Consider the following 23,569-nt stretch of genomic DNA (forward strand, 5'->3'; position numbering starts at 1 on the left):
TATAACGCTTTATACTATCGTTAATTTCCACATCGTTATCATTTTCCTTGCCGCATGCCGCGCTCCACCGCATAGCGCACCGCCGCACAGCGCACCACGAACAAAAACATCGCACCGTGAAACGTTTCAGCGGCGAAATATTTCAACATGGCGCTGGCGGTTGCACTCTTTTCCTTTTCCTCGCACTATGCGGCGCACAATGCGTTCCCCTCTTCTTGTTCACGAAAATGGCGTCAAAAAGGAGGCGTGGCTTAGGCGCACCATCGCAGAAAACATCGCACAATCAGGCGAGATTGTCGGGACCGGAGCGTACGAGGCCTTCCTGCAGCATAAAAATCACTTAGCGTCAGTTCAAAATCCAACTTTTATGGAGGACGGTCGGTTGAGCCCCGGTGTGTTGCGCTTGTGTGCTGTGTGCGGGAAGCTGATGCTTGAATTGTTTCTAAATTTTATCGTGCGATTAAGGTGGTGGTGTGGCGTGATGATAAATTATGAGTTGTGATTGATTTTTTTTTGCAACCACGTTCGTTGATGTTGATTGAAATGCAATTGCATTAATTGTATGGATGCTAGAGTAAAGATAATATTTGTGTATAAGATTGGCCATCTATGGGCTTGAGTGTGTGTGTGTGTGCGTGTATTTTGATGTGTTCTGGAATTCTTGAATTTGTAAACAAACTGGTTGTGAAGGATGAACTATGATATTAATTTTATTGAATAGTATATGCGAACAAGGATCCTGAGGAAGACTCACTTGGAGTTATTTTACGAAAATACCTTTTTTCCATGAAGTTTATAAAGGATAATATGTTCAATTTTATAAAGCTTTGCCTCTATTTTGCATTTAATCTAATTGTGTCAAATTAGATGATGTGGTTCTCAGAAACTATAATAGATTATTTAATATTAGTAACTTTAACAGCAAGATTATACAGCAAATTTATTAAAAATGAACTTTTATTGAAATAAATCATGCGCATCAGTTTATTCAGATGACAATTTAGTTTCAAAGTGAGAAAAAAGATCTGAATATATAAAAAACATTAGTAAATTAAATCAATTCATTTATGTTTTTATTGTTGAATTCATGAATTGATTCAAAACATACAGAACAATACATTTAATATTATGAAAAAGACAACAAAGACTTTTAAAAGTGAAACATTAGTGTAAATGAGCAATTAAAATAAGGATGAAAAAACAAAAAAAACATGAAACTAATAAAAACTATTATAAACGTTAAACGATGATTGAACATTTAAACAAAAGATAATAAAAAAACATTATACAAAAAGACCACAAAACATTTTCTATCACACAAAGCCACCATTATCGAAAAATAACAAACAAAACAAGTGCAAATGACAAAGTGAATTTCAAAGACTAGAAAAAAAACCTATTGTACACTTGCGGACCGATTAGTGTAAAATTGCATCCCATGTGCAGTGAATGTTTGCGCGTTTGCCATAGTGTATGTGTGTAGTTTTGCCTGCTCGATACGCACGCAACCCCCCCCCCCCTTTTGGCCGTGTGCCGTGCGAGGTGATTGCTGGCCGTGTGTGCACGCCGCTTTGCAGGGTTTGGTGGGAAAGCTCCGATACCGAAAGGTACGGACAGACGGTTTTCCGCGTGTTTTGGTGAGAGGAGGACACCCAAACTGGCGTTCCGTTGTTGCTGCTGCTGTTGTTGTCGGTGGTGGCTGTTTGTTGGTCGCAATCGTTTCTATAGCGGAGCAAACAGTGCCGCTCCAGCCGTCGAAACGGGGAACGATTAGAGCCCGTTCGTAGCCCGTGTGTTGTGTGTGCTGCCGTGTGCTGGCCGTGGTTTTTTTTTTGTTTTTGCGACGGGCTTTTTATTCCGTACAGGTTGGTCTTTTGGCCGCTCTGGTGTGTGTGTGTGTTCGTATGTTTGGATAAAAAAGAGGCATTCGCGAAGGAAAACTCAACCCCGCCAAGTGTCAAAGTGGAGGTCGATAGCGAACAAAAGACTCGTCGAAATCGAACTCAAAGAAAGAGGGAGCACGGAATCAGTGGTGGATTGAAATTTATTGGTGTTTATATTCGTACAATTGGCGAATTGGGAAGCGATTTGTCGGCAGTGGAATGCTATTACTATTAGCGGCGATTGAGTGAAACGAGTGCAATCAGTTAAAATCAATAAACCACAAGGAAAACGTATATTAAATTAAGTTTTAAATGAGTTTTATATACAAAAGGAGAGACATCGGCAAAAGTGTTTTAAATACTCGTGTTGTTAGTGATAGAGCCTCGTCTTTGTACATTTACCATGCGATATTTGTAGGAAAAAAGTATTAAAATTCATATAAAACAAAATAGTTTTAATAAAAACTAACACTAAAACAATGCAAAAATGTAGCAGAAATGTGTTGAGTGCAGTGTGAATGTTTTGGCAGTAGAGCACGATGCATCCATCTGCAGTTGCAATAACCCGACGGCAAACTGAAGTGTTCAGCAATACGTTTCGCGACACAAAGGGGACGTGAAATTTCGCTTATTTATGTGTTTAATTAATTTCTTTTATTTTCAATTCGAAACATCAAATGGTGCCATATATTTATAGTTTGATTAATTTTCTTCCATAGCTCCATAATTAACAGTCCCAGTGCAATCAATGTGCAATAGAAGTAAAGTTTAACAATCCAAGCTGTATTTATGCTACAAACCATAATGGCAGGAGTGAACAAAAGCAGTAAAAGTGTGCAAATTGTGTGGCAAACAAACAGCAGTATGATTTCCTAAATCAAAAAGCAAACATCATCCTCGTTTCCTGCTCGAAGGTCGGAAAAACGGTCCGAATCGACAAGGCGCAAAGTGTCAAACTGTAACCGAGTGACGCGAGTGAGAAAAGGCCTACTGTGTTGATCCTTCCAATGGGACAGCCTGAAAGTGTCAAACCAGGAATTGTTTAGTGACCTCAAAGTCGCTCATCCATTGGTGTTGTCTGTGTCGGTGTTGCTTTGTGATATTTCGTCTCGCGTTCGGTTGCTTGGACCGCCGTGTCTGTTTGTGTGCGTGTGTGTGTGTGCAACCGCCCGTCCGCATGTGTGTTTGGTCGGGCCGGGTCGCGCCCATTCGGTTGAGTCGTTGACGACGCCCGCTCTCCGGTACTGCAAGCGATGGTCCTGGAGCACCAGGGAATGCTGCAGAATCTGCAAACGCTCGGCTCGCAGCCCGCCCTGCAGCTGTACGCGGCGGCCGCTGCGGCCCAGCTCGCTCCCCGCAACCGTTCGAGCGTACCGCCCCAATGGGCGCCCTTCCTGCAGTTCGGCGTGCCGAACGTGTTCGGTGGCCACTTTCTCGCCCGGCCCCGCTTCGGCCCGCCCGGCGTACCGCCCAACCTGCCCGGCCTCGGCGGAGGTGGCGGCGGCGGCGGCGGCGGTGGAGCCGGCACGGGTGTGGGCAGTGCCGGTGCCAACGGACTGTCCGGTGGGCTGCTGAACGGTGCTACCCATCCCAACATATCACCTCATCGCGCCATGCAGGGACCACCGAGCGAAGATTCCAACGATGATCGAGGTATGTGGGACTGCGACTTTGATCGTGACAATTGATAAAATAGGAATTAAAGTGTGTCTGTGTGTGTGTTTGTGTGTGTGAGTCAAAACAAATCGCACATTAAGCACATAAGTGATCGGCCGCACAGTGCAAGCGGGTGCAAAACAACGTACCAATTATTAGCAAAACGCCGCACATGGAGCAGGCCATGAGTAATTGTTTATTTTTCCAGCCCCACTAACGAGAGCACCATCTCGGAAACAGTGTGCTGGTGGGATGGGATGGAAGAGGGGGTAGTTCTCTCGTGCACTGGCATCATCATTATTAGCGCCATTAGCATTTGCTCTGTGCGGTGCTCTTATTTCGCTCGGTGCCGATGCAATTATTCAGTCAAAACCGTCGTCTCAAGCAGCAGCCGCAGCGACCTCGGCCCCACTGCTCCCTCCCTGCATCTCCTCCCTTCATCTGCTTCCTGTTCATTATCATTTTATTGTAATTCAATAATAGTCCACGCGACGCTAACGGGGTGACGGATTTATAATTCAATTATTTGTTAAAGTCACTCAAACACAAACGATCACGAAACGCGCTGTCAATACAACGGCATTAGCATCATCATCCTCGTCGTCGTCGTAGTTGGAGCGATAATGGTAGTAATTGGACACGAGGCCAATCGGCCGCTGCTGGACCTGGTGAAGGGCTTTCCTTTTCTTAATCTCTATCTCCTCTATCGTCGCGCCCTCGCTGTACGCTAATTAGAACGCATCGTGCAGAAGGAAGTGCGGAAAAAATAGACAACAATTTTCTCCTCCTCTCTCGGTTGGCATGGGTATAGGTGTGTAGGGTCTGTGGTGGCTAGTATAAAACTGTTTATTGATTAAATACTAGCAGCATCAAATAAAGTCCACTGCCCACTGCTGTGCAGTTTCATTTGTCCAGCGAGAATCAACCCAACAGTGTGCCATCGCCAACGGAATCGTAAATAGTTGCGCCAGGATGCACCATAAAACCCCAGAAAACTGTATGACAACACCAGAAGTTTAATCGTTTTACAGCTTAATTTGCTATCCATTTGTCGTTCCGTTTCCACCACTACCTGCTTGCTCCCAAAGCCACTGGTCAATCGATTTTACACCACGCGGCCAAGTTATTTATGTTGCCATCCCCGCCCGAAACAGTGTCATTTAGTTCGCATCAAATATAATAAATTTTCCACGCAAACCACTTCGCATCCCACACGGAGGCACTTTATGGAAAGAAAGGGGGGGAAACGGTACGAATCCCTCCCGGTGTAAACCGTCCAGTAGCGCATGCTGATAGCACGATCCACAAGCTAAGCGTTTGGGGCTTTTTTTTTATTATTTTTACAGCGATCCCAAAATCGATCCCATTTTGCATTAAAGATGCGGCTGAAATCCGAAACCCATCCACGGGGCGGCGGTTTTGTTGTTTGTTGGGCTTGAGTTTTATTTGACTTTAGTTTAGGTCACAGTTTCGTTTTATGGAGGTTTTTATTGTGATTGTTGAATTGGTTCTACATGGTTTCCCTTTTTTTTTTTTTGTTCGGTGGAAGCAGGCACTGTGTGTGGTGGGTTTTAAATATATATTTTTAAAAATACACTAACAAAAACTGAACGGAATAAGCTGAGTGTATCCCTTATTTTTGTGAGGGAACGGCCCGGTTGGAGCGATTTAATTTGTGAGATTAGCACTCAAATACATGCTGATGGTGGAAATAGTAACGTAATAGGCCATCAAGTGGATCGCAACTTTGGCTAGCTGAAATATGTCAGATGAGCTTCCAAGCTCTTCACTTGCTACGACAAAGCAGCCACTTGCTTGGGAAAGCTTATTTACGCTTCAAGTAGAGCAAACGATTATTTGTGACATCATCTGACACTTTTGTGATAATGGATGACCATTTTTGTTTGCTAGTGTAATTGAAAGCAACTCTTCTAATGCTGAAAATCGATCAAATTAAGATATTCTTCTTCCCCTAAGACTGACAAATCCTACCATATTAATGCGTAAATATGGTATCACATTCTCACACACACGCTCCAGTGGTTTGTGATTCGGGTCAGTCACGCCAATAAAATCATCAAAAACTCATCCCCGAATGTCTTCATCAGCCATCGGGCGATCGGGCAAAACATTTGCATATCCGATTGCTTCGGATAATCAATCGAAAAATTATTGAAATAATATTCTAAACAGCGAAGCGACAAAGCGACGAAATGAAGCTCAAAATCGAGGAAAACACAAAGCAACACACTGCACCTTGGAGGAGGACACAAACAAGAAAGAAAACCGGAGCAGAAGCAGTGTGTAAAGAAAATGGGGATTGAGTTGCTGCTGCTGCTGCTGCTGCTGGAGCTGCTGCTGGCGGTTTGAAATGTCGTCAACGGGTGTAATAATAATCGTAACTAATCGGATAATGGGAAAGCGGCTGCTGAGCTTTCGGCGACACCCGGCCGCTCCGCTCGCTTCAACGGCTCAATAACCGTGTCATTGAGCTGCGTGTTGTGGAGCTTCATAAAGAATGTTAAAGTTTTCATTTAGTGGCCACAGCTTTTTTTGTCGTTTTATTTGGAGGATCTTCAGCCGATCTTCTGGAATCTTTGGAGGAATTCACATTCCACTGTACGGTGGTTTATTTATCGCTAGTTATCGGAGCTCCGGAGCTGCTGATGATCGTCCCTGTTGCGTGGTGTAAGGTGATGTGTCTGCGTGTCTGGGGGAGGGTGTTGTAATAAAACGGTACGAAGCATCGAGCTGACACCTCCTGCTGAGTGTGTGTCTAGGTGTACCCTAGACTGCCGGCATTAGTATCTAATTCCATTCCATCTCACCCCGAGTCACCTCTCGCGCTCCACACTTTCCACACCTTTGCTGACCTTTGTAGTGGCTGGAAAGTGATCCGAGGCTCGAGTGTCTTTCCGCCTGATGTCTGTTTTGCGTGGTCTTAGCTAATCTTGCCTGCTCTAATTTGTTGATAACAGCATCCGTCGCATCTCACACTTTTTTGCGAAACTGGGTGGAGGGAACCATCTACTTCCTCACGGCGATATGGGCCATTTCTTCCATTTCCACGAATCCACGCAATCGTTTGTGCAATAAATCATGCTGGCCTCTCTGGCCGGCTCTTATCACACACACACTAATTCTGCTCAATGTCAACTGAGTTTCACGAATCAAGTGAAGTAATGGGCCACTTTGCCACTGGACTCGCGGAGCAGAGTTCGGACAGTCGGAGGTTGTTTTTTGCTTTAATTTAAACGCATCACATAATTAGCAATCCACTCGCCCTGACACGCAAACAAACCGGTCACCCAGTGTGTGTGTGTGGAAGATGTGGAGCCTCAACCAACGGTGAGCGGTTAGTGGACCGACCCAACCATATTAATATTCAAACATGCTCATACGCAATGCTGTAATTTTTCACCTCTCAAAACGAGTCGGCGGAAGGAAGATCGCGAATGGCGAAGATCGATTGGTGTTAATTGTGTTTTTATTTAATATTATCTTTCGATCTTCCGCTTGTGCGTTGCGAAATTGGAAATTGGCCTGTAATGTATTGTATTAAAAAGCCATTTATCTTCGCTGCGATGGGCGATGTGGCTCATCCGAGTGTCCTTTAAATTGAATTGATTAGAAACGGGTCGGATCGGGCGGTCCGCGGTACGGTATCAGAAACACGCCCGGCGCCACTTGTCAGTTGATTGATAACACACTCATTCAACACAAACACACACAAGTTTGACAGGTTTAAACTTTCCGGGAATTGTTTCGACATAAATCTCTGCTCGCTTCCAACCAACCACGCCAGAGACCACACGCTAGTGAGGAAATTAAAACTCTAACTTCACCCCCCAACGCTCCCAGAGCTACAGAGCTTCGCTGTGACTGACATCGTCGTCTCATTAATTCTTGTTTACATGAGCCTGCCCGTTTTTGGGTGGTGGTTGGTGCTGCTGCTGCTGCAGTGATTGAGCTGATGTGGCTGATGAAACTAGTGTGTGATTTGGACGGCGCCGGAAGTTGATTGGATTGACCCCGCGTGCTAACCTTTTTTGAACGCTGCCCTGATCGCGTGTGTGTTTGTCTCGATGATGATCCCTTTCCATGGTCGCGATCGCGTATTTAATTTCGTTTGATTGCGCTCAGCGGTGCTGGTGGTTTCGTTCTTTTCGCTTCACTATCAGCGGGCACAACCTTGCAGTGGGGAAGCAGTCTCCCGGCCGCTGCTGCTTTGCGACAACGTGCACGCTGTCCAACCGGAGACAAGGAAGTTGAGACAGTGAAACCTAACGAATTGTGGTGCCAAACGAGCAAGAAGAACAACTGAGGAAAGACTTCCCGAGAGCTGGAAATAAATTTTAAACACACTACAATGAGTCAACAATAGCAATTAAGACAGTTTGCTTGCCCATTAAGACCACCCCGGAACGGACGAATGATTACATGTGAGTGATTGTTTTTTGCAGCATTCGATTAAGCTCGGTTAATCGATTTAATCGGTTTTGTCGGGTGTTTTTTCTTCCTTTCTTTCTTTCTTTGTTGCTCCCCTTTTGCGAGTTATATGAGTTGTTTATAAATGGAATTGTTTTTAGCATTTAATTCAGCATTTTTTTTCCAAAGAGATTGATAGCAAGTGTTCCTGGAAATTGGGGAACACGGCTAATCGGTTCGCCCGTTTTTTGCCGTACCGAGAAAACGAACTGTGTTTTAACTGCACAATTTTCGTAGAATTTGTGTGGTCGAAATTGTTGTGTAAATGTCTTCGCTTTGATTGCTTTTGTGTTGTAATCATTCCGGGCTTGATTTAAAGGATGATTCAACCAGTTCTAGCAAAAGGAACATCTTCGACAAACAGACAAAGTATCGTCTTACACATGAAATCAATAAATGTATGCGATTGTCAGCTCTATTACAGTTGCAAATACAGCATTTACATCGCGTAAGTAGCTTCATACAGTGCGCTTAAAATATGTATTCGGTTTGTTTCGCTCACTGTAATATCTTTTCAGCCGCAAAAAAGACTCTCCCAAAGGGAAAATTTGAATATGGAAATGGTTGAATCCAGTTGGGATACATTTTACGGGTACGATTTTCAATGTGAAATGTATTCAAATTGCATGCGTACTTTCTTATAGGAGAAACGATACATTTGAGGAGAAACCACAGTTTCTGGGTATTGAGATGGGCAATAATGCTTTTCATGCCGGATGCTTCTTATGTGTAAGCTACAATAAAAGTTTTAAGTTAAAAAAAAAACACCAACCAAACACCAGATTTTTCACAACTCTCAAGCCTCTATTTCCACAACGCTTTTCAATAATCATCCCCGTGCGGCGTACTGGCGTAACCATGATCATCATCACCATCATCATCGACAGCGCATAATAATCATAATCAGTAGCAGCAGCAGCAGCAGCAGCAGCAGCAGCAACCGTCGGAACCGTTCGCCGTCGCGTTGGGATCAGATTTCATGGCGTGCTTGGATGCGTTTTGCATGTTTTGCGCCGCCACCAGCAAGTCCGTAGGAGACGCGTTTTATAAGCAGCATCGTTTTGGTGTTTGCGTATATTTGGTCTACCACGTGGAGCGCGTTTTCGGGGGGCCGGGTCGACGAACAAATAAACATTGTAAATGGATTTCTGATTGTTTGGTGAAAAGTCAATATGTATATGTGTGTATGTGTGCTTTGGGCATGCTGTGGCAGCGCACGAAACGCGTTTATGTAAAATAGAGGAGCTTAGGCGAAAATGTAGTCACGGTTTGAACGCCTTCCCGCCGCTTATCGTTTGCAGTGGGATAGTTTTTTTTTGACTGCCTGCCACTTGCGAATCCTCCCCGCTAAAGAATAGTGAAAAGTGAGACAAATGAAGCCATTACGAGTATCTTGATGAAGATTTATGGACCGAACGTGTGCTGTGCCGGGGAGCACTGTTTTACAGTTACGGGTTTCCAGTTCTTTAAATTGTCCGAATGCGAAGCGCAAGTTGAATTATGTGAGTAACGTGATGTAGGGGTTTTCTTCAAACTTTACTTTAGCGCCACAAGTTATTAACAAAAATCATTCCATCAATGTGACGGCCGCAACCGGCTTGAATAATTGCCCCCCCCCCCCTTCTATCTAACCCGTTTTTGGCCAGCGAGAGGAAGGGCATTCTCCCTCCAAATCTTCCCCTTTAAATAGTTCTAATTCAAACACGGCATGCTTGCTGGTTCGGGCTGGTTTTATCATCCAACTTGTAACAGCAACCATAAACATTCACCATTCGGTGCTAATGAGTTGTAACGAATGTAATTTAATTCATTCCGGTTGACAATCCGAGCATCTTCTCCCGTTACCCGTTACCCAAATGCGAACAGATTGCGTACGCGCGCCCGCGTTGTTTTTGGCCCTCCGTCGCCAGCATGAGGCGGTGGGTTTTTTTTTCCAATTATAACTCTTCCACCCCAAAAGATGAGCCCCGGTGATGATGAGTGGGTTCACATCCACCAAAAACCACCACCATCACCACCGCAAACCCGGAGCAAGGGAGGGAGATCAGATAAGGATACAGCGAGCAAAAGGGGCCATACCCGGCGCTGCAAGGCACGAGGGCACATCGCAAATGGCAAATGGAACTGTCAGGCAGGGCGACAAACAGGAGCTACGATAGCAAAACTCTCGTGTGATGCGCTGGCCGTGCTGCGGGCTGTGCTGTGTGGCGCAACACACAACAAAAGGCGGCCGGGCGGGCAAGTTATCGGTGGATGGAAATCTGGAAATTAAACACTTCCCAAAATAGAGACACTGTGCGTGTGGCGCGAGTGGGTTTTGGGCGCTTTGATCGGCGAAAAGGCGAGAAGGTCCTTTGGCCCAACAGCAGCATCTGCTTATCAATCCGTGAAATTATTTCAAACCCCCTAGTCGGGAAATGTGGGCTTTTTTGGGTTTGTTTTGCACAGAATTTGGTTGGTGGGTAGACTGTTTTTTGATGATGTATTACAGCCGATTCACAACTGAACGAAAACAACGGGGAACTACAAGGTAGTTATCATACTTGCCAACTCACCAGATTTTAAGCACTTTCTCTGCGACACCTTCCTGCAGAGAAGTGAACTTTTAATAGACTATTTTACAGTTTTACCTTTACTACACACACTCAGCACAATCCCTTCGGAAGGTCCTTTCTTTTTTGGGACGCAAACATGGCATTTTCCCAAAACCTCATGCCGATTTGAAAGTCAAAACATCCTTACCACTTTTATTGACCTCACTTTGTGTTGCCATCCCCCTCCTCCCCAAAAAAAGGATAAACACGCATCTTATCCGAACGGCAAAGGGAACCGACCAACCCGTACGACCCCCAACTAACCAGCATTCGGATGATTGTGCTGATTCAAATCCAATTCGATACACATTTGTCTAATAAGCCGTGTCTAAACCGGCGAAGCAGGAAACCATTGAAAGCCCCTTGCCATAAAACAAACACTCGGCCAATCCCACACACACACACAACCAAAGGACGGTTTGTGCCATGTGTGAAAAGGGCCACCTTGGGTGGGTGGGAAACAAGGGCAAATAAAAGAAGAAGCAAAAAAAAACTACAAAACTCGAGAGGGGATTTGGGCAAGGCAAGCACGAAAACTACAAACGAAGACCGCCTCCTTCTTTCGCCTCCTTAGGCCGGCTGCTGTTGGCTGCTGTTGGCTGGCTGGCTGGCTGGCCTGTTCCTCGTAAGACGAGTGCCGCCAACTGGAATACGAATTGGCTTATTTTGCGAACGGTTTTACGGGTGTTAGCAGGAAGTGGCTAAGCCCGGAACGATCCATCCCTCCGGGTGGATTGGTGGCAATTGAAGTAGAAGAAACGGGGCAGAGGGGAGAACACGACTTCAAACCTTTTGCCAAGCAATTTAGACTTTTGGGAGAATAAAATCTCGGTTTGATAGAGGTGAGGCAGGCAATGGAGCTTACATCGCCTCCCCCCCCCCAGTGAGGTGGTAAAAAGGAGGTCCTTTTGGAGTGGCGAAGCAGGTTCAGCACATGTTCAGTGTGCTGTTCCGTGTCCCACCTTGACAAAGGACCAACTTTGTGTGACGTACACGGGCAGTAAAACAAGGATTGGTGTAAATTTATTCCAACCTGAACTCAATTTTATGTAAAAAGAAGGGTTCTTTATGCTCTTCGGAAGCAGCATCAATGTGTGTGTGTGTTTGTTTGTGTCCGATAGAAATGGGAGACAATTTAAATAGAAAAAAAAATCAAACCACCAACACCGTTTACGATTGAAATCAATTTTAATGCTCAAATGAGAATTGCAATTCCCTCTTTCTTTTTTTTGATTCCAAAGGTGAAAAGTAAAGGAAAAAACCCTCTACCAACCAATGTGTAAATATTGGTGTGACAGCAAGGGGGTTAGGACCCTTGGTCAATCTGTGTTTCTGTGCAATCAAGGGTGACAAAAGCTAAGGAACAATTCAAACAGCAGGCACCTCGATCTGCCCATTTCGTCACGCACCGTATGTTGTTGTTGCAGAGCTCGATTGTTACCGTATTTTACCTAAAAAACCACACCCGGATTAGTATTGCGGGATTGCGGGCACGAGCAAAACGCCTTTAATTACATGCGATTTGCAGTCATTTGGTGTGTGTGCTTCTTTCTGCTTGACACTAGTGCTGGTACTTGTAAGGAGGTTTATTTTTATAAACATTGCCTCATTTTTCTCGCGCCACTTCACGCGCAGTGGCAGGTGCGCGCAACCGTTACTAAGTGCAAAAGTAAAGGGATACACAACCCCGGCGTACAAGATCTCATAAATAATCCCACCAGCAAACCAGATCGGTGGCGTGTTTCGGTGGCTCGTTCGTTCATTCAATTACAATTGGATTCGGATGCTTCGGTCCGTTGCTGCGCTCCTGAAAACCCTCGCTCGCTCGCCCCTTTGCTTTCGGGATAAAAAATCAACCGGCAAAGTGGCCAATTGAGTGGCGAAGTGGGGGGGGGGGAGGAAAAAAGGGTTTGACTTTTCAAGGGTGTTTTGCTGGTTTGCTATTCATCATCTTTTTTTTTGCCGGATCATCCCTTTTCCCCTTTTCTTGGGATGCTGTGGGATGGAAAATGTGGCTCTTGGTGGGTTTCTCCATGTCAAGTGGATAGTTCGAGACCAGTTCGTGGGATCAGATGGCACTTTTTTGCGTGTGTGTGTGAATTATTATTATTGAACGTTCAATCGAAACTCACTACAAGTTCAATCCCCACGAGGCGCATATTGGTTTCCAATTGAAAGAAACAAGATAGACGATAGACAAGAGACAGCCGTGCCTTGATTGAACTAGATTTGGAGAACATTTGGTGTACCGCAAAACCACATCGAACACATCCTAAAGCGACATTAAGTTTTATTAAAAAGAAACATTTCGAAACATTACCATACGGATCGTAGCAACCATGTTCGTAGCAACGCTCTGTCTCCTTCCACTGAAAAAGGCCATTTCTCGGTTCCACCAAACTCTCCAGGAACACCAGCAGGATCAAAGGCAAATAATACAAGGGATGTGATCGAAATTGCGGTAGCAGCAGCAGCAGTAGCATCAGTATCATCACGCTCCACAGCCACAAGAGCAATGCTTCGAGAGCGAGAGATGAAAGAAATAGATTGTGTATGAAAATTTAGATTAATTGGATGCCAAATTGGATTGCCCGATACTCTCCTCCTCCCCACTCTCACATTCGACGGCAAGGTATGATGCTGCTGCTGCTGCTACTGCTAAGTATAACTTTTTGCCATGGCGTTTTGTCCCGTGATGTTATGCTCTGTGTGGGAGACAGAGTTTTATTTCCAGACTGCTGCTGCTACTGCTACTCAAAAGACCAATCAAACTGTTTGTGGTTTTAAGTTTTGTTATTTGCTGTTGAGTGCTGCCGCTATCCGGGGGGAATGTGTATGTTTGTCCCCACGATTTGGCTGCCAGTGTGTGTGTCCTTGTGCCTGTGTGTGTGTGTCCTACGCAAACCAACTTCCACGGAAGCTGTGCTAAAAAAAGCCCAAACCATTTCGGCAACTGCGAACTGCGTGAAATTAAATTAGCTTCAAAACACGAAAACCACCCTCAAACGTTACCCCACGGGCAGGGGTTTGGATGGGGTGGAGTTTTTGGGGAAGCTGCTGCACAAAAGTTGTTTTATTACCTTTTTAACAAATGTAAAACCAAAAAAGCAACTCTCATGCTACACAGCATTATGGTGGGATTTTGGAATTTTCAACAGTAAAAAGTTGATCCCTAAACCTACACACGCTTCAACCAACTTTCAAATCGTTTTCAGCAAATTGAGCTTTTCACGAACGTTTCCCATTCTGCCAGAACACGCGCTTGCTGGCCGTACTTGCTCTACTGTCAATAGGAGCTCTTTTAGGTCTTTTCCTTTGCAGCCATTGCTGACGTAGTCCTTCGAAATCACTCCCCCCCCCCCTCCACAAACTCTCCCAACTACTTTGTTGAGCTAGCAAGCACCACACCCTTTTTTGCCGGCACTGTACTGTACTGTACTGTCGGAGCTCCTATTAATGACACTGTAATTGGCAGCGACGGAGGTCAACGACGATGGGAAATAGTTACTGTGCAAGTTTTTGGAATTATTGTTTAAAAAGTTTAATTTTACTTTAATTTCTGTTGGTAGATTGTTTGCACTCAAGCTTCAGTTTTAAACCGCTGAAAAACATAACTAACAATAGTACTGTTTGTCAAACGCTGGATTGAGATGGAAAATATGTCAATTTATTCAATTGGCACTCCCATAATTATAGCTGCGGGTACAAATATGGTATTTTCAATGAAGTCCAATTAATAATGCATAGCAAAAAAAAAAAAAAGCTCTCGCCATTGCGTGGCATGGGCCGGGGGTACGTACACACATACACACAGGCGCACATTATAGCCGCTTCAGTGCACGCAATTTTCATCACTCCGTGAGCGCCGTGGATGAAGGAGGAAAATTGAATGTAGATTAACATAATAACATATTAATTATGGGCCTAGCACCAACGCCTATTTTTTTTTAATGCAGAATGTATTTTCCGAACCTCGAGGCTCGAAAATGAGCAGGACATTTTTATAGGATTTTATATAAAAACTTTATTTAAACCGTTACTGTAGAGTTTCCACCAAACAACACGTCCATATTGGTATTGGGGTGTAGTACCACCATCGCTAAACTCACAAACACGTTGTTCGACTGATAAAATCTTATCTTGTGCAGCCTTCCTGCTGCTGCTGCTGTTGTTGCCCGGAAGTGACACATTAATTTCCACCTTCGCCTCGTAGTTCCCCCTTTGGGGGAGGGACGCGCTTCTTGCACATGCTGTTTGAAAACAAGACAGCAACAACACTGAAGGGGTTTTCCGCGCCCGCGTGTAGTTGGCCTTGCTTTTTTTGAATGTTAATTTCCCCCGACGGCTTTGGAGAAAAGTTGCCGTTTCTCGCTCCACTCCGTACCGCAAGGACCGCAGCCATGTTGGGCGTAGTTGTGTAGAGCGTCACTGGCGGGAGAAAACAGATCTTTCCCTTCTTTTTTGTATGCGTTTTTTTTTTGTCTCTGCAGCCCAACACAGCTGATGGTACAGCAATTTGGCACACCTAATGAGCTTAAGCGCTTGTTGTTATTGTACGAGCGCGGACAACACACGCCCGTTGTTTGGGGCCGTTTAAGGACGCCGAAAGGAAGCGTTTAAGGTAAACCACTGCTGAGCTGAGGCGAGCTTTGTGTAACAGATTTGTGCGACCCCCGGCCCATTCGCGACACTCGCAGTCACACTCGTTATGCCAGCAAGGAAAAAAGTCGCTCAAACCACTCCACCAGGAACTACCAACCTCCCCCCGAGGCCAGTCCGGTCCGGTCGAGCGGTAAATTATCTTGAAATTATTTCTGCTGTTTTCAATTTTCGGTTTTACTATCCTTTTAACGTTCGTTCTTATTATCTCCTCACAATTTATTGCCCCTCAGGGAAGGAAGGGAGGGAGCGGTTGCGAGGGTTTTGCGCATCTCGGGCCTGCGCATTCGCAACACCGTCCGCCGTGCGCTGCGTTTTGGGATGCGTTTGGAGTTTCGCTGCCAGTCGGCGTGTCGGCGCGGTCGGCTTTTGCTGACTGAAACTGGTTCCTTCCAACTGTTTTGCGGCACACAGTCACACACACACACATAGGGCTCCATAATACATCGGCTGCGAGGGGTCTCGCGCTCATGTTTGGGCATCAATTATAAGCTTTCGTGCCGACTGTGACTCTGACAAGGGAGGTTTTCGGTTTGGGGGGCCGAGAAGCGGGGTGAAGAGGAGACGCCCCCCCCCTCCCTCTCGAAGGGTTTCCACCGTACAGAAAGTACGAAGGCTGCTAAAGGCGATCAATTTGTCGGTAGGTGCGACAACACTACGGGGTGCAATAGGGCGGAGAGCCAGTGTCTGCAAAACTTAAAAAGGGCCTAATGAACAGCGTGGTGTTTGAGTCGTTTTTTCCTCTCCTTATGTGTTTGTGTGTGTGTCGACTGTGCGCTGTTCAGATCACGCGACTAATTTCAATTACTGCTCATTTGTACAAATCGACCTCGGTGCTTGTGAAAATGAATGAGTCAAAATTGGTCGCCCCGGAATGGCGCCCCCCCCCCCCCCCCCCCCCGGGCGAGTGCAAAAATTAATTGAACAAACTCCGCACAAAATAGAACAGTGAATAAACTTTTCGTTAAATTTTGTTGAAATTTCGCTTCCGCTTTTCGCTGAGTGTTGAAACTTTTCCGCTTTACCGTTGCATTGCTGGCTGCATTCTTATCGCCCCGAACCGGTGCCCCGCGATCAAAGAGCAATCCTTGCCAGCGTGTGTCGGAAGGGGGCGTGCATGGTTAGCCCTTTGGCTGCTGCTGCTGCTGCTGCTTTGGCTTTTGCCTGGAACACCTTTCCATGCTGTGCCTTCTTGGATATTACCATCTTGCTTTCGGATTGCCTGCCTGCCTGCCTGCCTGCCTGCTCCCCATCCACATCCCTCGGGTGCGTATCCTGAAGCTCGTCAACGCTGGGGAGCTTCATTAATTTCAACCAAACGTCGGCCGAAAACGACTTCATTCCCGACGGCTTTTTCCCCCGCAAAGCAAAAAATAACGCGGCCTGCCAAAGGAGCAGCAGCACCGGCAGTGGCAGCACTTGTTTCACGGCTGCTCGAAGGATCCAACGCGCGAAACAATCAGGGGAAAAACTTTCCGCGACTGTAGGCGAGAAAGAGACAGGAAAGCAATACAGAGCGACTGCAGCACAGGAGTGGAGCAGAAAAGGAAAGCAAAGGCATAAAATTTAGTCGTTGTGTTTGTTGGCATTTTTACAAGCCTACTCTTCCACCCCTCCCCCCTTTCCATTTTCTCCACCAATTCCCCCCTTGGCGGCAGCAACGCACACACAAGCGAAAAAAAGGCATAACTACCCCATATTCCTTCGCCGAACGGGGAGGACAAAATAAAAGAGGCAACCCAAAAGTCACTCCCCTCCGTGCTCCACCCCCTGCCAGTGCCAGTGCTCCGTGGTTGCTCCGTCACGCCGTTACGATTATTATTATGCCATCATGCGGCTCTCGGGCTCTTTTGCGGCGCGCACCAACAAACAGCGCGCCGCTTTTGGCCGCGCGGCCCTGTGTGTTGCGTCAGTTTCCTTTTTACTTGTTGGGATGGGGATTGGCGCGAAGGGTAACTGCCGCGAGCTTTAAGAAGCGATCGCTTTCCCCCACCTTTACTGCCAACACAGAAAGGGGAGGGAAGGGGAAGGTTGGGCTAACTTTCAAGCTTCCTTCCATTCCTTGGCCAGTCAGCCATCGACGTTGAGCAGCAGGAGGAGGAGGACGATGGACACGTCGTTTATAATCGAATGCGAAAAGCGGAGTCAAAAGAAGGGGGGCGGGGGAGGGGGCGTTGGACACACGAAACACACGAAGCAACATTTCACGAAAGCTGCATAAAATTGGAAGTGAGAAAATGTCTTTATTTACACGTTTTGTAATTGAATAGTCGGCAAATGAATTATTTCCAACCTGAAGTTGTGGGATTCGCTGCGCTTCTTTCATTCTTTCGGCTTTGTTCGGGCGGTTTGTTTTGTTGCCCTTTTTTTCTCTTATATTATTTTTTGTTGCTGCTCGGCCTCTTTTGTTTTGCTTGTTGTGTTGATGGGTTGTGCTTTTTGTTGTTGTTGTTGCTGTTGCTGTTTAACTGTTGTTCCTCCTATACTATACATATATTTTACCTTTTAAATGTGTTTGCTTGTTTCGCGTCTTGCTTTCTCGATTGTTTTCTTGAGTTTTGTGTTTGTATTTTTTGTCTCTCTCTTCTTTTTCTCTTTTTTGTCTGTTGGAGTTAGTTGAATGAGATGAGCTTAAAGGATTTCTTTTTTTTGCTTAATAAGTTTTTAAGTCCGTCCACTTTGAGCCGCTTGTTAGTCGGTGTGTTTTGTGTTCCCTTTTCCTCGTTTCCTTTCTCACCTGCCAGGTTGGTTTATTCTAAAGTCAGTCCGTGATTTATGAAATGTTTTCTCGTTAATTTTATTACACTTTCCGAACACTTTTTAAACTGGTACATTTAAAACAATGAGCTTAGCCGAAGCGTAAATGATCGATTACCGAAACCCATAATAATGGACCGCACTAATTGATGATGGCAGGAGGGGGGCGGAGGTGAGGGCAGGATCGTGCAGAAAAACAATCAGTATTTCATAAAAATTAACCTCAATCAGCACTCAACAACGTACCCACGCCGACGACGCCGACGATGATGATGATGATGATGATGATGATGAAACACACACGCCATAATAAAACGGCGATTCATAAGGCAGGCAGATTGATTGTTTGCCGTTGAAACGAGCGCTAGTTTGAAAATCGATCCAATCCACACGATCGAGCTTGTTCCACCGGCGAAAGAAGCGAAGCAAGAGGATGAAGTATCGCCACGGGATTAAGCACGACGAACGAACGAACGAACGAACGAACGAACGAGATCGGGGGAGGATTTAAAGGATAATATGGTGCTCGCGCTTTCATACCACGTCGTCACGTTTGATCTCCACCATCGCTTGCACTTTTTCTGCTGAGCTCTCCATAATACACCCACCAGCACCAGCTGCACGAGCACGATCGCCCGCGTTTATTGGCCGCGGCTTATTGATCTGATGCATTCCATTTTGGCGGTTGCCACACGGCGCGCCCGGGTTGCCGGGCAGATCATTGACAATCGCTTACCACTTAATGTCTTAATCATCATTTTACCATATTCGTCCACAGTGTGGGCATGCCGGGCAGAGGGCAGAAAAGGCGCGATAATAGCGATGCTTAAAATTAGATTATGAAAAAAACCCGAGCCTTGTGCTTTGTGTGTATCCCGCGGCAATGCGACTTATCTACCTCCCTCCCTCTCTCTCTCTCTCTTTTTGTGTCTTTTTTTTGCGAACACAATCCTCCATAATAAGATGTAACAAATCCGTTTTCGATCGAGCGCCCTTCTTTGTTGCGTTTGGTTGCATTCCTTGCCTCTTTCTTCCGTTCTGCGGGTGTTTTCACTTTAACGCATTCCCCCGTCGATGGTTCGGCGGGCAGGCAGAGAGTTAATTATTGGTGAGTTGCTCATAAATTCACATCTTTTCCGCATTCCCGACGCCCCTCAGCTCCCGTGAAGCATCCACAGCATCGAGTGCTGGGCTGTCGAAGATATCGCGGCATTCGCCATTCACTCGCTCCCCGGCTCCCTTTGGTTGGCCAGTAACGATCAATAAGATTAAAATACCGAAACATAATTCCGTTCAATCCGGATTACACACGCGTTCGCGGGAAAGTGTGTGGACCAGCGGGAGGCAGGCCTGTCTTCTCCCGCAATCGGCTGGGAGACCCCGGGGACCCTCACTCACCACAGTTCGGGTGTGATTATCATCGTTCTTCTCCTTAAAAGAGCATGAAGATGTTTATTAACTGCCTTACCTGGCACCACCAGTGATGGTCCTTCCTCTCCCGTGGCCATTTTCTCATAAAACGCGGCTCTCGTTCGTTCCCTGTCTGCTTCCTCATTTGTTTCGCTTATTGTTAACCTGTGTTAACCGATCCCCGGCTTGTCGAACCGGCGGCTCTCAAGCGGCAGCATCAGCAGCAGCGGCAACAATAGTGAAACATCAAAACACACTCACACACACACGCACCAGCATACATGGCAAGGAATACATCAACTCCTAAAACTATCATTTGGTGCTGTTATAAATGTCTACCTTCCTGACAGTTAATCATAAAACAGGCAATATGTTAAGCAAAGAAGCGACAAGAAAAGCGTCCTCAAGCGGCGTGGTCGTTGTTACCGGAGAGCCAACCGGAGGGCTGCCATCAACAATGGCACGTCGTGATCATGATCTTCAGCCCCATTCCCGAGGATGATCGTTTCCTCTCATCACGCAAAGCACGTCGTTTGCCTTTCGCGCGCGCGCTCGCGGGGGGGGGGGGGGGGGTGACTATTTTGTGGACGGAAATTTTGTTTTCTCCACAAGTGGGGAGTTTTTTTTGGGGGCTTTTTACTTCTTTTCTGTAAGCCCATCGCAGGCTAATAAGATGCGCAAGAGTGGAACAAGACACAACCCCGCTGGATGGGCTGCGTGGGGCTCTCTGCGCATCGCGTTTTGAAGCTGCGTCCGTCGATCCGTTCGTCTGTTCATGTTTACGCTTTTCCCGTCCATAATTCCAAGCTGAAATGATAATTATTATTAAGTTGTTCATTAGGTTTAAATCAATTATTTTATTTCTTCTTTTCTCGTGCCGCCGCTGCCCTTCCCGCCATAGCCACTGCCCTGCCTATCCCATGCGTATTTGAAAAGGCGCATCAACAGCGCTTTGTTGTTTCGTGCCGTGACCACACGATCACGAAAAGCATCGGCAGCGGTGGAAGATGGGTTTTTTTTTCGTTGTTCGTTGTTCGGTTTAATCTCTCTCTCTGTCTCCCTCCCTGCTCGGGGCGAGAATCTCCCGCTGGGCATTGCGCTGGGCCGTTACCGCGGATTGGGTCGGTTTCGTTTTTCCGTTTTTCTTCGGGGCGAGTTAATTTAGTACCGCTAACGCTTACGACTTGATTAATTCTTACCGACACCTTGGAGTGTTCGCTTTTTTTGTGTGTGTGTTTCGCTTCCCCTTCAATGCTGCAAACCACTTTTGGGAGATTTTGTTCGATGTTGTTCGATGTTGTTGCCATAAAAAAATAAAACCATTCCAATCGTGCCATACTAAATTCCCATTTATCATCAAACGTTTGGACACCGACAGCGGGCGTTTGAGAGCGGAATATGTCCCACCTGGTCGCGCGTTTGTTGACTGTGCATTAGTAACATCTCATTATCAGGAACAATACCTTCAAAGGAGAATCGATTCATGCCCACAGAAGCGTTGATCTTTCCCTCTGCAATGCCCGATCGGTATTTGCGCGATTGTCGGCAGTAGCCAATTAGCAACAATGTTAGAGTGCCGTGTGCTGCCCGGTATCTTAAACGGCACAAAGATACAGACGGCATAAAATAGAGCACTACACTCGAAAGGGCTCTCTCCTTTCCAGCATCAAAAGGTTGCGAAAGTCCATTTCCAGCCTTGCCGTCGCTTCGATCGGTACAACAATTACGCGACTGCCGAGCCGACAACAACTTGAAGACCGATTACTTTATTCACGCACTGCCAACAAAACGGCTTTCAGTGTGAACGGCTGCGACAAAGTTGCCCACACTCACACACACACACTCCCACCGATCCAATATGGTCCAGGGACAACATTGGTCCAAACTTTATGGACTTCTTAGGAGCAGCTCCGATCCATGTTCCGTTCCGATCCACGGACGGCAAACGATGTACATTCTCCTCGAACTTCTTATTGCTTCTTATTGGATCTTTTTGCTCGTTTTGTTGGACGCCTTTGTAGTCACGCCTTAGTGCCGCGTACGGAGATGATTGTTTCGATGCGCAATCTCTCGTGGAGTGTACTTCTTTTCCCAGGTGCGACTGGGAAAGGTTTTTGTTGTGAGATTTTTCTTCAGCAGTCTCGAGAGTGTGAGTGTGTCTCTTTATGCTCCATACCTTTGGGGAGGAATGAGTCTTTGGCAGTCTGTTCAGTTTGTCTATAGCTCAACGTGTGTGTGTGCGAGTACGTGACTGTACGTGTGCCGAGCATGGCGATGCAGGGGAATAAACTGACAGGACAAGTTTGCGGCTTTCCGCTTGAAAAACTTTGCCACACACCGCTCGGAGAGTTGACAAAGTTCCGACGTGTGTATTCCCGCCCTGGGGAAGTGCGATGAACAAACTTTAGAAAATACAATATTGTATCGTGTTTTGTGAGCTCTTGGTTGGAGTTTTTGCAATACATTTGGACAATATGTGTTGGTGCTATTAATTAAAACTGAAGCACACATTTCCACTACAAACGAACTCTATTCCTCAATCTGTCCGTTTTCAATGAGTCGGAAAATAGGACAAGCTTGGAATGAGGCGTTATATTTACAATCCTTTCCCTTCATTATTAGCATAAGCGGGCCCCCTGTTCTTATTCCTCTCCTTCTGTTTGTAAACCAAACCAAACCCACACACACACAAGTATACACGTACGCGGAAAGCGACAAAAAGAAAAACAACTACACCCGAGCTCTTCAGTGCCTGAGGTTAAACATTTACATTTTAATTAACCAAAGCCCGAATCGCACCCGGAACTCGCCCGTACATCTTGTACACCACCCCTTTGCTACCCTTCTGCCCTGGTAGACTTTTGGCTCTTTTTGGCACGCATACACACAGCCAAGTCTTTCCCTATTCCGTGCTCCCTTTTGCGAAGGGGTTTTTCCGCGCGGGGAGATGGCAGTAATAAATGGCAGCAATTATTAGCCAAGTTGTCCGGGTGGGGGGAAGGGGGGAGGGCTGTAGGGACGTGACCCCAGTCCGTCCGGTCCGTGCGATCGATCGAACGTGCGACACAGAAACGGCCCACGCACACGAACGGGCGCCAGGTCCATCGGTCGAATCGGTGTTTGTGTGTGTTTTTTTATAGTAATTATTTTGTTCACATATTTCTTTTTTCAATCACCGCGTGACCGACGGCACGCAAACACGCAGACACACGGTAGCCGTGGCGCAAAGGCACCCGGTTGCTTCGCGGGGTTTGGTTGTTTCGCCTGGCCAAATAATTAACTACAAGCTCTGCATTCGATGGGAAAGTGAGAGAAAGAATGGTGTTAAAACCTGTGCACACTCTCTTTCTATAAACAATTCTGAAGCGTTTTCACTGTGAAGTTGTGGTATTAATTGAAAATTAATTGACTAAAATGGGAGAGTTGTTTATAGAACGAAGCACCAAAAAGCATTTAATGTTGAATTTATTTAATTTTGTTGTTTATTAAAACTCCACTTCCACCGCAGCAGCACCTGTACCGAACCGAGTCCTTCCTGCTTCACACAGTCACGGAATCCCTTTCCTCCCAAAAAAAACGACAATGAGACGCTTTGTTATGCTCATCCCTATGCTTCGGGTTTGACTTTTGCCTTGTCGTACGTGTATCGCTCCATTTGTAAGGGTTGGACAAGATTTTCCCCCTTCCTGTCGTTGCATTCATGCAGCACCCTGTTTTCCTCCGTTGATTTATGCGTCCCTGCAGAGTTCGTGTCGGGCACCGGCGGGCATATCCTCGGAATGTCCTCGGAGTATCGCCATCCGCGCGCTATAATTCACACATCTGTTTTCATAAGAGACTTGTCGTACCAGAGCCCACTGGTCTCTGGTTAAAGTTCCTGCCGCTTGGCTCACCGTACAGGCATACATGCAACGTTAAAACAGGCTGCAGCATTGGTGGTGTTATTATAGTTTTCGCTTCTGATTAAATCAAACCGATTTGCACACAACGCGCCACCGCAAGCAGACTTCAAAGCACGCTACTCTGCGGACTACTTAACGAGGGGTCAGGCAACAGAAAAGAAATGAACCCAATTTTTTGCCAATGCTCTATAAAAGTAATGTACGTAAGTGTATATCGGGC

General features: G+C 46.1%; 1 protein-coding gene across 7 annotated transcripts in view; it reads left to right on the plus strand.

Moving 5' to 3' along the window:
* The first annotated feature begins 309 nt into the window (after positions 1–309).
* LOC121589082 (homeobox protein unc-4) overlaps positions 310–23,569 on the plus strand; it is a 62,273-nt gene continuing 39,013 nt past the window's right edge. Inside the window, exons 1-2 of one of the 7 annotated variants that reach the window (XM_041907712.1) lie at positions 310–377; positions 2,603–3,536. In XM_041907712.1, the coding sequence (XP_041763646.1) occupies positions 3,137–3,536 (400 nt within the window). In that variant the 5' untranslated portion in view covers positions 310–377; positions 2,603–3,136. Of the gene's footprint in view, positions 561–2,602; positions 3,537–23,569 lie in introns of all 7 variants that reach the window. The other 6 variants (XM_041907706.1, XM_041907711.1, XM_041907707.1 and 3 more) reach the window with 6 other exon arrangements.

The sequence above is a fragment of the Anopheles merus genome, chromosome 2R (genome assembly GCF_017562075.2).
Source record: "Anopheles merus strain MAF chromosome 2R, AmerM5.1, whole genome shotgun sequence".
Classification (NCBI taxonomy): domain Eukaryota; kingdom Metazoa; phylum Arthropoda; class Insecta; order Diptera; family Culicidae; genus Anopheles; species Anopheles merus.